Source organism: Pleuronectes platessa, chromosome 4 (assembly GCF_947347685.1).
Source record: "Pleuronectes platessa chromosome 4, fPlePla1.1, whole genome shotgun sequence".
Taxonomy (NCBI): domain Eukaryota; kingdom Metazoa; phylum Chordata; class Actinopteri; order Pleuronectiformes; family Pleuronectidae; genus Pleuronectes; species Pleuronectes platessa.
Genome location: NC_070629.1, coordinates 19,086,373 through 19,103,591, shown reverse-complemented (window position 1 = coordinate 19,103,591; position 17,219 = coordinate 19,086,373). Strand labels below are relative to the sequence as shown.

At 42.6% G+C, this 17,219-nt stretch overlaps 1 protein-coding gene across 1 annotated transcript in view; it reads left to right on the top strand.

Moving 5' to 3' along the window:
- Positions 1–5,216: 5,216 nt before the first annotated feature.
- LOC128438478 (protein prune homolog 2) overlaps positions 5,217–17,219 on the top strand; it is a 37,265-nt gene continuing 25,262 nt past the window's right edge. Inside the window, exons 1-6 of the mRNA XM_053421061.1 lie at positions 5,217–5,255; positions 12,370–12,471; positions 12,880–13,082; positions 13,366–13,532; positions 14,847–14,963; positions 16,133–16,221. Coding sequence (XP_053277036.1) covers positions 5,217–5,255; positions 12,370–12,471; positions 12,880–13,082; positions 13,366–13,532; positions 14,847–14,963; positions 16,133–16,221 — 717 coding nt within the window. The remainder of the gene's footprint in view (positions 5,256–12,369; positions 12,472–12,879; positions 13,083–13,365; positions 13,533–14,846; positions 14,964–16,132; positions 16,222–17,219) is intronic.

Here is a 17,219-nt window from a genome sequence, read left to right as displayed (position 1 = left end):
ATGTGTTGAAGGCCCTCATTGCTTTGCACATTATAAAACATTTCCGAAAACATATCAGCCTCACTTTTATTCTGCAAATATGTTCACGTGTCCCTGGAATAAAGGCGGCAGAGAATGTGCGTGTGGATGCCATCTTGGCTCATACTGCACACGAGGTAAATAAATAGCAAAGCGTTGAATACGTAAATACAACCTCTTTGTTAAATGTGCTGGACTGCACTTTCAGACTTTGCAAACAATAAATCATGTCTTCCTTTGCGCACAATCATCAGTGCGCAACTCCTCTGCTCCTCAATTAGCCTCCACCAGCGAGTGTGTGTTAGTGTGTTTGCGTTCGTGCTTGTGTGTGTGTGTGTGTGTGTGTGTGTGAGTGAGAGAGAGAGAGGGAGAGAGAGAGAGAGATAGGGGCGCTGTTGTTGATTAATTGCTGTGAGGGGAGTCCGGCGGCTGTCTGTCTGTTCAAACACTCTCCGGTGAATCCTACAAGGATGTAAACAAACTTCATCCCCTGCTCCGGATTCTGTTCAGCGGAGAACAACACAAGCTGCTCCCCGTCCCGCGCACTCTGCTCTCTGCCCATGCAGGTGTCACGACGGGCTCCTTGACGGCTTCTGTCTTCCCCGGTTGCCCCCACGGGCCCCCGAATACATTACAATAATTAAGTCTTCCGTGATTTAGCCTCCTCGGAGAGAAGTCCAACAATGTAATTAAGGGCAAGCGCACTGTATTAGTTATGAATATTCAAACCTGTGTCAATTAATTAGCCGGCGGATCTCTCGTGTTATGTCTCAGTCCTTCAAAGCCACTCAAAGGGTCAACTGTGTCGACGGTGAGCATATTTTAAAGACATCATGCAATTACTCGGAAAATCACTTTTTTTTTTAGTGCCTCTTCACTTGACGGTTGAGTCTGAACACTCACCTCCTCACTGGTTAATAAAGGCAGTTGTTTATGTTTTTCTTTGCATAATTGTTTTCCCTGAGTCTAAAAAATTAGTTTTGAAACTCTGAGGCCCACAGAGGCCAACGCGGGTAAAACGCATCCTCTTTAAACGCCCGGGAAAGATCAATATTAAATCTGTTTTCACAGAGGGGACCGTTAAATAGACACCGTTGCTGATCTGCATAACAAAATTAATTAGGTAGTCTACGGCAGTGTGCGCCTGCACCCAACTCCTGGACAAATAACTAGTGGTAAAGCGCACCTTCTGGGCATACGGAACATATGCTGGAATTATCCTTAATTGACTAATTACATAAATTACTCATTAAGTTTACAGCACATCAATTATAAAAGATGTATCAATTAATTTTGCATAAATTACAAGCGCCACGCTGCACGAAGAGGGTGGCGGAGGGAATGAGGGTCGCCAGAAGGGGGTCTGCTCCAAGGTGGAGCTTGTGTGTCTGTGTGTGTGTGTGTGTTTGTGTGTGTGTGTGTGTGTGTGTGTGTGTGTGTGTGTGTGTGTGTGTGTGTGTGTGTGTGTGTGTGTCTGACTGACGGCCCTCTGTTTGTTTCGTGTCTCTAATAATTATTTGTTCAGCTTAAGGGCAAAGATATTCTTTCTCTGGCTGCCACTCGCAAAGGGAAAGTGTGGGGGTAATGGCAATTACACTAATAATAATAATCTTAAAGACCTCTCTCCAAGTCATAAGGGGCGCATCGTCGCGGAGAGAGCCATTAAAATCAATTAGCGAGGCCTATATTGTTTTCAATGGGAAATTAAACCAGCGTAGGAGTGTGGCGCAGACGCTGTCAGCCTTACTCGTGTAATCGGGAATTATTTAGAGCCAAAATAGGACAGATATTTCAGTTTACCCCGTAAAAGAGCGAGCAAGGAGGTGCGTAAATGTTTATGTGTGTGTGTGTGTGTGTGTGTGTGTGTGTGTGTGTGTGTGTGCCTGTTGCCATCTAGAGTTACCTGAGTTAAATCTGGAAAACTTGCATGCAAAGCTTTCAGCCATTCTTCCCAAACTCTCTGATCAGTGTCTATTTGTGTGCATATTAAAGTTTTAATCTACTAGAGCATTTTTAAATCCTCTGACAAGATTTATTAATTTACTGAATTCAATTTTAATGTCAAAGTCCACGTTTGAAAAGACACACAGCACAGATAGAGATCAATAATGACACAACACAATTTTTAATTTGACAAATCTTTTTACAAATGGGTGAAGTAACTGTTTTTTGTTTACTATGGATCATGGTAATAGACACAGGTGATGACAGTAACACGGGAAGTCCTTCACTTATCATTTGTCCATTTTCCACTGAAACACTTCCTGTAAGAGAGGGCTGTGGTGTCAACAATTCCTTTCACCACTCACCAAAATGATCACATGGCAACTCTCTATTATTAGATTTGATGTCATTTGATTTGAAAACAAACAAGGAAGGAGATGACGTTTTCTCTTCTTTACTTTTTACTATCAACTGTATTCTTCACATTGCCTTGAATACAGCCCTAACACATCTGAACCATTTGCAGACTACACACATAACATGCCCACAGAAGCTGCTTTCAGATGTGCACTGAACTCTGGATGATCTCCTGAGATTATTGGGAGGCGCTCTATGTCAGAACACATATGTGAGAGCCTCCAGACAATCGCACTTGCAGTTTACCTTTTCACACGTGCACAATGCAGAGGGAGATTCTCCGCTCAGACGCATTCACCAAAGCAACAGATTCTCTGCATTATTCAGGTGAGGGATGGTGCTATAACATATCTTATCTGCGGCAATTACATGTTATTGTTTGCATCACATCGACACCGGCGTCAGCTCAGTCCCCACAAACTCTCTGGACGTCTCCGTCTGTGTCTTCTTCGTGTGGCTCTAATGTTTCATCTGTCTGTCGTGTTTTGGAAACGTCATCCACCCCCCACAGAGAAAGTCCACAGAAAGTCCAGAGGATCTGCGGAGTTCAATGCATGTCTGAAATCACTACTGCCTTCTCTACTGTGCCGTAATAGTTCATTTAACAAGCTGCGGTTTATTCTTTAAAAGGGTTCGATGAAAGGGATACTGAATAACCAATTCTGACCAGAATGGAAAAATCAACAGGTTAAGGGAAGGTGGGCCCATACACAATACAAAATATCATGAAATATAATCCATCCATCCGTTATCAATACCACTTGGGTATCAGAACCAGTGTCAGCTGACCTTGGCTGAAAGGTGGAGTACACCTTGAATGGGTGACAGGTGTATTACAGGCAAATATACAGAGACAGAGATTCAGCGCATCCAATGGTTCAAGGTGGCGACCCCCCCCCCCCCCCCCCCCTCTCTCTCTCTCTCTCTCTCTCTCTCTCTCTCTCTCTCTCTCTCTCTCTCTCATTGCCTTTCCTATCTCTACTGACACTTAAAAAAAATGATATGATCAAAAAAAGAACAGCCCCTTACCCACACCTCCTTTCCCACCCAAAAAACTAAAGATAAAATCATGGATGGGGGTTTTCATCTTGACTGAAATTCATATTGATTTTGTCTCGATTGACTCCAGGCCATTTTGCAGTGACAATGCACTACCTCAGCTTCCATTAAGACCTGACTAGCACTGTCTTCACCACAAATGTGAAACCACAACATCTCTTTTAGACGTGCTCATGTTGCATACTGCAGTAAAGCTACATCACCAGTCATGGTGATGACTGTGGTGCCTACGTGTTGTGTGTGCCAGGGTTTAAAGTTAGCATTTTGTCCTTTTGAGATCACTTAGCACTACCTACGCTGATGCTGTGATTAACAGCCCAAGTCTGTTTGTGTATAGGGCCACTATATGGGGCCCCCAAGGTTCAATCGTTTTTTTAAAATAAATGAATTAACTGCAAATGGATTAAGTACCAAAAGAAAAGGTAGCTCCTATCCAATATGTCACTGTGTATTGTAGAAGACCATGAGTCAAAATTAAATGAGATTACTTTATTCTGAGAGAGAGAGAGAGAGAGAGAGAGAGAGAGAGAGAGAGAGAGAGAGAGAGAGAGAGAGAGAGAGAGAGAGAGAGAGAGAGAGACACTATACAAAGATCTGTCCAATGGCACCCTGACCCAGTGATAAATGCCTTATCCATTTTAAATATTAAAGTTTCAGTGCTCTTGCAACTCTCCATTGTGTGTGTGTGTGTGTGTGTGTGTGTGTGTGTGTGTGTGTGTGTATGTGTGTGTGTGTGTGTACTGTTGCTGTTGCCTCTTATCCAGCATAAACACTGACCTTGTTAGGACCAGAGGCCAATGCAAAAGTCTTAATAGGAAAGTTGCAAATATGTGTGTAATTGTACTTTTAGAGGATGGGAGAGTGAGGATTTGGCCAGTCCTTCCTTCCTGTCGGTTAAGGGCTATGAAGTATATGCTGCCAATGAGTGGCCCTCACTAAGATAGAAGTGCAAGGATGTGTGTGTGTGTGCGTGTGTGTTTGTAGAGAGAGAGAGAGAGAGAGAGAGAGAGAGAGAGAGAGAGAGAGAGAGAGAGAGAGAGAGAGAGAGATTCTATCTTTGGGTATTCTCTGTTTTGTGTGGTTGTTAATCACACGGTCATCTTTCAGGTTAATGAAAGTGCATACTGTCGCACACACAAACACATACGCATACGCACACACACGCACGCACACGCACACGCACACGCACACACACACAGCTCTGGTTTGGATCATATTGCAGTACAATAGGGGAGTACAATTGAAAACTGCGGCAACTGAACGGTGCAGAAATCGATACCAGTCAATGGGAGTGTGCAGCCTCGGCTGCTGGAGCTGGAACCAGTCACTGTACATACTGGTTACTCTCAATGGTGGACGGTGAGGCTGTGCAACCTGCAGGAGAGCAGGTGTGTGTGTGTGTGTACGGTCACATAGAGGAGGGGGGGAGGGGGGGGGTGTAGTGTGGGGGCATCCATACCGCAGGGAGCGCGGTTGAATCCCCGAGCGCGCCCCCGCCGGTCGGATCTCCTCTTCTTCCTGCCGACACACCCACTCCCGGAGAGGAGGAGGAGGAGGAGGAGGAGGAGGAGGAGGACCGACGGCACACGCAGCAGCGGAGAGTGGTGCAGTGCGAGCGCAGCGGGGGACTCGGGAGCCGAGAGAAAACACACACATACACGCACGCACGCACGCACACACACACACACACACACACACACACACACAGACACACACACCAGCGGCCTGAACTCTATGGAGGGATCTGCAGCGACACCGTAGCGACGCAGCGGGCCGTCATGGAGGAGTATCTGCGGAGGGTCCACAGCAGACTGGGGGTGAGTGTGACAGTGTAATGAACGACGCTGCTGCTGCTGCTGCTTGTTGCCACAGGCTGCGGTCCTGTTGCTGCAAAAAAACAGAAGAAGCTGTGCACGTCCCCCCCCCCCACACCCCTTCCAAAGCACCTGTAGATTATGAGTAGTCTGGGTGAAGGCAGGAGCAGGAAGGCGTGTTCGACCCCTGAAAACACGAGCTTCTTGTGTTTGGAGGAACATCACAGGGTGAATTTGAATGAGGGGATGGTTTGTAATGAGGGAGGGGGGGGGGGGGGGCGTGACATCAACAAGTTTAGCCAGGGGCTGTCCTTCCTCCCCCGGTATCTGGTTTCCTCTGCAGACACACACATTAGATTCAGGGTTGAATATCTGTTCACACGCATTAAAAAACACCCTCATGCAAATACTAAATGACTGAAGCCTCTGTGCAGCTGTAGGGCTCACACTGTGTGTGTGATATGTTGTTGAACTGTATTCTTCTGAATTGTGTACAGACAACCTGCCTGCAGTGACACATTTGCACAGACCCCTTTGCCTTGAGGCCATGTGGCCCCTCAATCTGCTCTCTGTGCATGTGGCATAGTTGTGTTATTAGCTGTAGTGCATGGAACTTGGCACTAATGCACTACTTGCGTCTTTGCGTTTATTTTACCTTATGTTTTCCCACCCTGTCCGTTTGTTTGTTGGTTGGTTTGTATGTTTGAAAGCGATATTACAATATAGCAGCTGAATGGATTTCAGCGAAACTTGGCGGAAGAGAAGAACCCATTTTCAGACATGACCTGCTGATAAAGTCCAGAGAATTGGGCCCGGACTTAACCCAGAGTTTGCTTTTCCCACATGCACAAGGCAACGGGACGTTTGACGCAATCACAAAAGCAACAAATCCGCAGCATTATTCAGGTGAGGCAGCAGACAGAGACAGGAAGTGACGTATTAATTCCACTGCGAGGATCACGTGATTTTCTCGACAACATGCAGACACCGATGTCGGCTTTTCTCGTCACAAACTCTCTTGACATATTTGTATGTCTCCTGTACGTGTATGACACCATTTTTTCACCGGGAGACATTTTTTTCCTATTATTTTCTTCATTTTTGCGTCTATCGTTTGTTATAATCACCCCCCCACACACACACACATACACACACGCACACACTCGATCACTGTGATTCCAACTGCTTTGTTTACTCATAGGATTCTCCCGACTTTCTGCAGCCTTCATACTAGAGGACCAGTTTAACAAGGGTTGAAACTCTGTTCACACACATAAAAAAAAGCATCATGCATCTATATAGATCAAATGACTTTGCAACCACTGTGCTGCTGTAGGGCTCACAGACTTAGATATCTGGTTATACTGTTTTTTTTTACATCCCTGGATTGTCTTTGTGTCACCTGCCAGGAGTGAATCATTACCACAGGCCTTTTTACAATAAGCAGCCTTACACTTATACCTTGAGGCCATGTGGTCCTTGAAACTGCTCTTTGTGCCACTGCTTGTTTAAATGACATAGTTGTATTATTAGCTGTAGTGCATGGACCGTCTGTAAAAGGCTTTGAGCTGTAAACACATCCTCACTCCCACAAAGATTATTTGTGATGATCCAGTTTCCAGCGGATGTCGGCATGTGTGCACTTCCGGCGTTTTTGGCGTTTACCTTATTCATCATTCATCACCATTTTTTTTTACCTCATGCCTCACCTCGCTCTATTTGTTTGTTGGTTGGTTTGTTTGTTTGATTGTTTGTTTGTAAGCAAGATTAAACATAACAAGTGAATGGATTTCCACCAAACTTGGTAGAAGGGTGAGGTATGAGGTAAGGACGAGGGTCAGCGAAAGACCTAATAAAGGTCGGCTTGGAACCGGATCAGCCGGCGGATCTAGCTTTTCTTTCTTGATCAGAAATATGTTTGTCTCCATCTGGCAGCCGTCAGCCATTAATTCACAGTAATGATGCTGCAGTTTTTCGTATTGAGTTAACTTTGTCCAATTTTATATGCACAAAGGGGTGGGAAAACATGAACACACACAAACATACACATATGCACACATGTGCACACACATCCATACATGAACGTTTACTGTACTGTGCATCGAAACAAAGTGCAATCAGATTAAAGCATGTTTTTTTAAATGTCTCTACAGGCCATATTGTCAATTTTCCACAAGGTAAAAGGGAATATTCACCCCCACACTTACTACCCCATGAAGACACACCCACTTCAATGTCACTTGAGTAGCAGCTCTGGAGCTTTCGATCATATCACATAGTCTTTCATCAGCAGATGGAGTTTGTCCAGTTGTCGGTATTGTGGATATTTCTTTGTAACTCTATCATTCTCAACCCTGTGGCTGACAAAACAATGGGACTTTTAAGTTTTCTAAAGTCATAATCATCATTGAGAAACCAGACCCACTTCAAAGTCCATTTACTAGCTCTTCTGGAGCTTTTAATCATATCACATGTTCTTTATTGCCTTATAAAAACTGTACGTTCAGGCACGTTCTGTGCATATATTGTCCGACCCGTGTCTGAACATGTCAAAGTCCAATGTTTACCACTCCTCGTCATAAAAAAACATATGGGTGATGGTTTATGGTCAAAAAAACTAAGAAAAACATGTTTCTGAATATTGAAAATTCTAAAATAAGCCTGAAGCAAAGAATGTAAATAAGTTGTGTAGATATGACCAATATGCTATTACTCAGAATACACGCTTGTATTTGCTTTACTCCTTGCCACAGTTCTCAAAATGTTCAGTTAATCCATGCAAACAGGTGTCCGTCAGCACGATGCAAACATACACACGACCAGCCGAGAGGATGAGTACTTTTTATATCAGGTTGTACTTCACATAAACACAGTCAAAGCCACAGAGACAGAGGACGACAACTGATGAGTGTCACGGAGGTTACAGATTAACGCACGTCATGATTATCAACCATTTCACACACACTGATCCACTTTATCTTGCTCTCCTTTATAAACTTTGATGACTCGCTCTTTTGCTGGCCACTCTCTGTCATGTTCCCGCTCTCTGTCTCTCTACTCTGGGGATGGCCCCCGGCCAGAACACCCATACTCATAATTGACCTGGCTCTTAGTGCTTACTGGACCTGTCTGTCTTTCTCTCTCTCTTTCTTTTTGCCTTTATATCTCACGATCCTCCACTCTCACATCATTTGGCATCGCGCTGAGCCAGTGTGCTGAGTAGACTTTTCAGCATCTGTCCTTCTGAGTCGACACACACACACACACACACACACACACACACACACACACATACACATACACACACACACACACACACACACACACACACACACACACACACACACACACACATATAAAAGGGGTTTTAGGACTACTTTGCTTTTGGCACCTTGTGTTTTGTACCTAAATGTAATCATCTCCGACTTTATGTGTGTCTAGAATGTGCTAACATCCATTACTTTTCCACCCTTTAAATGTTTTCAACATCACAAAATTATTGATACATAAAACAAACTGCTCAATAAAAAAGAAGGTTCCACGTTGGCTTCAATTTCAAGTTTTTCCAGGATTAAAAGGAAGGTTGGCTTGAAAAGTGCAATAACTAAAAACGAATTTATTAGCTTGAATTAACGGCAGACTGTGAATAAAGATTGGACGCTGCGTCTCCACAGCCGAAAGTCTGTCTGGAGGTGATCCGGGGATGGAGCTGCAGTATTGACTTCCCACCGATTTAGTGCTTGAACAATCACGAGACTGTCTCAGCTGTCAATCCTGATGTTTCCCCCGTTTCAATAAACTTAAAAAAAAAAAAAATACTTAGAAAAATTAACACATTTTACATTTTTTTTTTTTTTCGGTTTAAAATTACAAGGGACAATGCTCATTAATAAAGATTTTTGTAAATGAGCCTGTTTAGCCCTTCTAGAAAATCTTCATCTGTAGTCCCCGGGCAGGTGTGCCATGACCCAGCTGCTAACATGAAGGAGACTGGATTCATTACCTAAACTGCAGCGAGGGTTGTGTATCATTAAGGTTTCTGCCCATGCAGGTGCTAAATCGATTATCTCAAATAATTCAACACTAAGTAACAGTTTCAGTGTTCAATACAGGAAAACACTATCTTCTGCAATATCCATTGTTTGTTTCGCCGATAGCTGCAGTCATCACTGATGTAAACATTTAATTTTTTTTGGCCAATATATAGAACAAGCATGTGCATAACTGCCCCACATTTTTTATACAAGGAGCATTTACTGAAAGCTTGTAAATCTCATATCAGAGTGATGATGTGCTGAAAGTTTAAATTGAGGCAGCTGGTAGGGCTGCATCATTCATCAGATAATAAATCGTCATCTTGATTCACACCGATGTGTGATTTCTAATTTCTGACGATTCTGTCGCACTTTAATTAGGGACATCAGCTGCATAAAAAAAGGACAGATAAAAAAACAAAAAGATTCAATCTACAAGACCCACAAAGAGTGAGAGAGAGAGAGAGAGAGAGAGAGAGAGAGAGAGAGAGAGAGAGAGAGAGAGAGAGAGAGAGAGAGAGAGAGAGCACTCAGATTGAAGGATATCAGATGGCCAACACACACACACACACACACACACACACAGACACACACACACACAGACACACACACACAGACACACACACACACAGGCTCCAATGTTCTCCTCTGCAGGAGAACAGGCACTGAGTGGCTTTTTCTCCTGCTAATGCATCACATCCTTTTCTCTGGCCAGTATTGATTTATTCTCCCTTCCCATGGACCCAGCTGCAGACCTCCTCCCCCTCTCCTCCTCTCTGTCACACACCTTCCACGTCCTTGCGTCACATCTTCAGTTTCTCTCATCTGACATCTTCCTCTCTTCTCCCCATCACATTATTTCACCCACTTAGCCTCCTTCTATTTCCGCTGCTCTCCTTCCTCCACCTTTTGAACGTCTGATTTATCAATCTGCGGCCCATGCGCTCTGTATTTCAGCCCTTTATTCTGAAGCGTATATTCTAACTCCCTCCTTCCTCCAATCCCATTTACTTTTTCATCCTCGCTCTAATCAACGGCCTCCAGTTTGCTCCTCCCCTCCCTCTCAATAATTTGTTCTCTCACTTCTTCTCCCCTCATTTGCTTTATCTGTGTGGCCTGTTGGTGAGGCCCGATGAACCGAAACAAGACAGACGTCAATTTGTTCTACTGTACATAATTACAGGTATTTTGTTCATCTAATGTTTGCATTTAGCTCCCGTTCATTTTACAACAGACTCGGATTTGATATTTCAACAGGGTTGTTGAGCATTAGCCAAGCTTTCAGGTTGATATTCTCTGTTAGAGAATAGTGAAAAAGAAAGTTTTAACTTGATGACTACACATTCACACTGCTGCCGATCATTCTCCGACGCAAACTGTACTTTAGCTCCAACAAGGAGGTAATGGTTTCACCCCTGTTTGTTTGTTTGCTGGTAGGTTGGTTGGTTTGTATGTTTGTTTGAACACCTGAACGGATTTCCACTTATTATATTATTTCTTCAATGTGGCTCTTGTTAAACGTTTTCTCCAATTTCTCAGGCAATAAATGCCTGGATCTTGATGAAGCTATCAACACCAGTTTTGCATTGTGAATGCAATATCTCAGAACACCTACAGGGAATTCTTTCATTTTGGTACAAACTATAACTTGGACTCACAGATAAACATATTAGAATTTGATGGTCAAAACACATTTTCTTGTGAATGCCTTGCGAGAGATTCTTAAAATTTGTTCAGTTTGACTCGGGATGATCTAATTCGATTTTTTGTTTAAAAAGTCAAAAATCAAGGCCATGGTGGCCTCGTTGAACATCTTTTTGGCCTCTGGAAAATTACATGTCTTCTTCGAATATTGACCAGTTGTCAATTGGACTCAAAGATGAACTGATTAGATGTCAGTGGTCAAAGGAAAAAGGTCACAATATCTTCACAACTGTTTGGCAAAAGCAAGCAACCACAGAGCGCTAATTCTAGTTCTTTACAATAAAGATGTGCTGTCATTAAAAAAACAGAGTGACTCCTATTTAATCAGACACTCTATCATTATGACCTTGCTATCAGAGTTATTTTACCATGGACACAAAGCCAGCGCATCCTGTGTTAGCCAAGGTCAGAAGACGCTCAGAGGAAGGAGAACTTAGCTTGTGACCTGAAGTTTGCTGCTTTGTTTCCAGCTGCAAGAATCTAACCAAGCAGCATAAATAGTCTTCCTCCCCTCCACCGCTCGGTGCTCTCCCATCAGAGCACCCTACAAGTCCATTAAGATGAGCTACAGATAGACATGATATTTATTGTCTCCACATTTCTCTTCGTGATTAATGGTGCAGGCTGCAGGGCAGGCTTGTGGTGAGTCAGCAAATCTGTTTTAGATGAAACAGATTGACACACACACAAACACACAAACACACAAAAAGCAGGCTCTCAATGGTGGTTGGTGATTTTGTTCCAATTTACCATCAGTCATTGCAATTTCTACTTTTACTATTAAGTGCAATTTATGATACCAATGCTTGAATCAGAGATGGTTTCATAAGATAGTGATAAGCCATAATAAAATGTAGTACCACGAGTCTCAGTCAACAAATAAAGGAGCAAACTTAATTTTCTGCCTTTTTCACCCAGAGATGAATGTTTAATCTCTGTAATGGAGCCATCATTAATGTCCACTTAACATAAATGAGGATTGTTTGCCTGCTCTGTTTAGTAGAATTAATGAAACTCATCACTTCTCTGATAAAGCATGTTACTCTGAGCTAACGCTGAAGTTTCTCTGGATCATTGTGCCTTTGGATTGTGCAAATTGAGCGTGATATCTCTGCTAAAGCTTGCTGCACAATGATTTTATTATTAAGGTGTTCATTTCAGACTGCTGCAGTCATCTAACACAGTCACACTGGCTCAATGAGGTCCAGCTGATACAGTTACATCAGCTATCACATCAAACAACAGTCCCTAGCTGGATGTTGGAAAACAAACAGATCGAGTGTCACTGAATCCTGTCTCGCCGAGGACATTTAGAAATGAAAAGGCCTTTGAGCCGCAGACACACTTGCCCTGTTCCTCATGTTTGTGTTTGTTTCCAGGCAGGTGCATCAGAGGCTCCCGTCCATGCTGTCTTAGGTGGACCGAGGCCAGATGTTGACACTGTGGCCGCAACACTGTGCTTAGCCCTGCACCTCAGCCAGGTATCGTGAGTTTAAAAACTTTCATCAGTAATGTCGTCATAATTATTTTAACGAAAATACAATCGCAATTTCTTTGTTATTTTATATTTGTCCTTTTTTTTTATTGATGAAACCATAAACAGTGGCAGTATGGTTTTAATAATGCACCAAATAAAATTAATTAAACAAATTTGATATATAATTCATTTTATTTACAAACCACGTTTAAAGCAGACAGAGTGGACAAAAGTACTGTAGAGTAAAATAGTATTAAGGGAAATACAGTATACAGTAAACAAAGATATTTTCACAATAGTGGTATATTAGAAAAATATGACCACCAAAACATAATTTTTCATGATTATTACTGTCTTTGTAATCTCATAAATGAATTTGGTTTCATGTACTTTGTGTGTTTGTGTAATCCAGAAGGAACCGTCAGGCGGACTGTGTCTGCCTGTGTTGTGCGGCCGGCGGTGTAATGCCGCGCTGCCCGAGGACACAGTGAAGTATCTGCAGAGGGTGAACATTTGTGAGAGTTTGCTGCTGTGGAGAGACGATGTGGACCTGGTGACGCTTCATTACACCGGAAAACTCTCACTCACTCTGCTGAGAGATGGCCTTCTAGATAGGTAAACACACACACACACACACACACACACACACACACACACACACATGCATTTCACAAACATATCCAGACACAGTGGATTCTGGCTGAGAAGACTGTATTTATGTATAAGTATGTGTAGAGTATCTTTGGGTGTGTATTTCAGGCCTGCGTGTGTTCATCCCTCATGACCCGAAGGGGGGTTGAATTAATGCAAATGCATCACAATCATCGCTTTTCCCCCTGCAGCCATCCATAACACCTGCACCCCCCCCCCCCCCCCCCCCGTCTTCTCACCCTCATAGCTCTGAGTACCTCGCTCTGGAGTCAGACATCCTGCGTGTGGTCCATCGCGACGGGCGGCAGGACTCAGGGGATGATGGGGCATCGTTCGCGGTGACCACGGTCGCCAGGGAGATTCGTCAAGAGGCAGCGGAGCACATCGGAGCAGCGCTGGGGAAGACTCTTGGAGGTGAGGGAGGCGAAGGCGGGCCCCTCCCCAGTAGGGGGGGGTAATGGGGCGATGAAGGAGGACACACACAAATCCCCTGACATGACTCGCTTAACACTCACCAGGAGAGATGGAGCAAGAGAGAGATAAGGGGTGGTGGATGTGAGTGAGGCAGAAAGACACACAGAGTCACATAATGGGAGTCTTTGTTATTTTAGTTAGTTTGTTTTCTAATCAAATAAGAACATTTTAAAAATAAATCAGTCAATGTTTGAAAGGGATGGAAACCATTAAGAGAGAAACCAAAACTATGTTTATGTTGCTATACTGTAAGTATGAGAGGAAAAACTCTGTGTGTGTGTGTGTGTGTGTGTGTGGGTGTGTGGGTGTACTCCAGTTGTCGGTGTTAGGCAGCTGTGTAAAGGTTGGTCAGAGACGTGACTGATCTCTGTTCAATAACTCTCTGCTGGTTCTCCTCTGTGCCGTCCCTTACGGTGATTCACAGAGACGCTACAGGAAAAGGGGAATAAGTTGGACGGAGCGAGAGGAGATAAGGAGCAAAGTAATGTGCAGAGACAGGAAGTGAAAGATTATTAGAGCAGGAGAATGATGTACCGTGCGTGGTCCAGTTCTCATAGCTCCATGGGAGATCTGTTGGACAGTGCATTTTCAGGTTCATTGAGTCTTGGAGCGGTTGGAAGCTAAATTATTATTATATTTACTAGCGTCCAGTGGAAACTAGTGAGCTAAACTGTGTGCAGTTATGCTGCTCATTTAGTTCATTCAGTTGTATATTGTGGTTTCTTTTATTTATAATTTATGTACTTTACTTTATAAAACATTTATGGATACTCTGAGAAATATCAAGCTTCAATTATATTTCTTTGTCATAGATTGCCAATAACTTAACCAATTTATCTGTATGGGAAATGTTTTACCCCTAATATCGGGCCTCAATAAACCTATCAATGTAATGCTTTAAATTTTTTTAACCGTTTTCTTGAGAAATAAGAGAGGACGGCATCAATTCATATAATTATTTATCGATTACTGCTCAGTAAAAAGGTGACTCTAGTTTATCAGCTCCTGAAAAGTAAAGGTGACTGGGCTCTGTAAAAGAAAAAAAAAGTAGAGTCCCTAGAGATTTATGTGAAAGAATAAATAATGAGACTAGAGAATAATGAGAACTGATTACTTGCTACACCAGAAGTTCAGGACAGTCATTTCTAAAAGGCACAAATTCATCAACAACTCTCTATTCATTAAATTGTCAAGTTGTACTTATAATTGATACAATTGCTGGATACACTGATATGTGTTCATGTGTCTACACAGAGGCGCTGCGGCTGCAAAATGAAGCTCTGCAGATCAAACATGGCCGTCACTCACCACAGCTGGAGGAGCTCTGGAGATCCTTGGAGCAGCCGAGTGACGTCGCCGCAGCTCAGTCGGGTGAGGCGAAGCTACGACGTGTGTATTTGCACACGTTGAGAAGTTGGGCTTGAATCGAAGGCAGTCGGGTTCACATGTAGCGGAGATAGTTGGGATCACTATTGATAATGAACTGATGCAAGTTAATAAGGATGTTAATGATTCTGCAGTTCTCTCTATCGACCTCGTCACACTGTCGCGCAGTTAGGCTGTAAAGTAAATAACAGACATGACAGCAGCAGGAGAAGCATTGACTCTAATAGACCTTTAATAGCAGACACATTCTGTGATAGCAGACACTCAACTGGGCTGTATTAAAACTTAGCTGTAGCATTTCATTTAAAAAACAGGCAACAGATTCTAAGAGTTAGTCTCCATAGCATCACCATGGATGTAGATCTGGATACCAAGACGGTGCCCTGTTGCCTGAATGAGAGCAACGGCAAAAATAGCATTTCCGTATTTCTAGTTCATGTGTTTCTCCCTTTGGAGAAACACATCCCACTGAGAAGGTTCAACAAAAATAAACCTTCACGGACTAAATGCTTATAATACAAAACGTAATAATCTTAACTTTTACTGACATATAGTCTTTGGGAGAATTACCTTTTAGGCCACAAAGGACTTTTTTGTGCAATACTGGAAGTAGCCACTGGATCAAATTACCTGTGAGGGCCCATTCACACTTAAACTGTTCGCGAATACATAATAAGCAAACTTTCACTTCCTGTTCACTTCCAATCTGTGCAAGTGAGGAGGTGAATAAAACATTTGCTTCCTGTGTTAGAGTTAGGGTTACCCCATGACAATGTTAAAAGTCTCCAAAATCACCACACTATAAAAAATATCACCCAAAAATAAAAAGTGTCTCATCAAGTACAACAAAGCTATGAGGAGAAGATCTAATTAGGCAAGTGAAAACACTGTGGGTGTGTAGCAGACACATTTTACTCAAATTATGGCTCTCACCAGTGATCGGTAAAAGTCAAACATAACCCTTCTAGTATTATGTTTTGCTCAGTGGCACTGAATCAAAGTATCCCATCATCCTTTCTACCACCTTTCCCTTTTGGAGAGAGGGTAATTCATAGTTGTGTCTTTTTCTCTCTGTCCTGAAATTGTCGTGTATCCTTTTTTTGTGTGTGTTTTATATAACTGTCAGTTTGTCTGTGTGTACTGATGGGATGTAGACTTGGAGCAGCTGTTGACTACAGAGCTGAAGGAGTTTTCTGATGGAGAGATGACCGTAGCACTGACTTCACTCACTACAGATCAGGAGGTGAGATTTATTTTTTGAATGGTAAAATAAGGTTAAAGGGCCTGATTCCATTTAGTTCCAGTTCAATTATAAACACATTTATGTTCATAACATATTTATTTAGCAGAAATCAATAAACCAGTGAAATAAAAACAACAAAAAAACAACATGAGAAAGTGAGTTCAACAGTGACAGTAACCAACCAACTACTTCCAAACCCATCTGTCTGTCTGTCTGTCCAGAATCTCTCAAACTGTTCCTCTTATAAACCTCACACTTGGCATGTGAACTGTTAACTGTCCAGGAAGGGGCAGTGCTGAGTTTGGTCAAACCGGGTCAAACCGCAGGTGAAAATCTCTGCCGGATCAACTTGATAATTTAACTATTTCTATTTCACCATATTGGACTGACACTCAGACACACAGCACACAGGCGCTGATATTTGTCATGGCAACAAAATTCATATCATTAATTTCCTAATTGGCAATTTGTCTTCAAAGTAAAAGCACACTGTTCGTTTAGTTGCTCTAATGCTTTATATCAGAGCTGAATTAGATCTTTTAATTATGAAAAGGTGAACTTGGGTCTTAAAGATTGTGTCGATTGCTTAACAGACCTCGGACATTGTTGCCATGCAATGTATGAAAAATAACAACAGTTAAAAAAAACATAAAAAAGCAAATTCGGTGTAATGTTTATTCCAGATAAACCAGATAAGATTAACACAAAGTTGTCTTATTTCACTCTACGCCATAGCTTTAATAAAAAGCTTTGCAAACAATGTCCAGCACACAAACAATAAAAAAAAGTGAGCATATTGTAGAACTGTTTAAAGACGACTCACTAATGACAACAAATAATTCTCAGGGAAACAAACAGCCCATTCCTAACAGGCTGGTTTAGAACAGACACTAGTTAAATGTAATTTGGACCCAGTGGTGCCGGGCGAAACAACTCCTGTAATGTTCAAATTAACTTATCTGAAGCTGATGTTGATGAATCATGTTAAATGGGTCAGA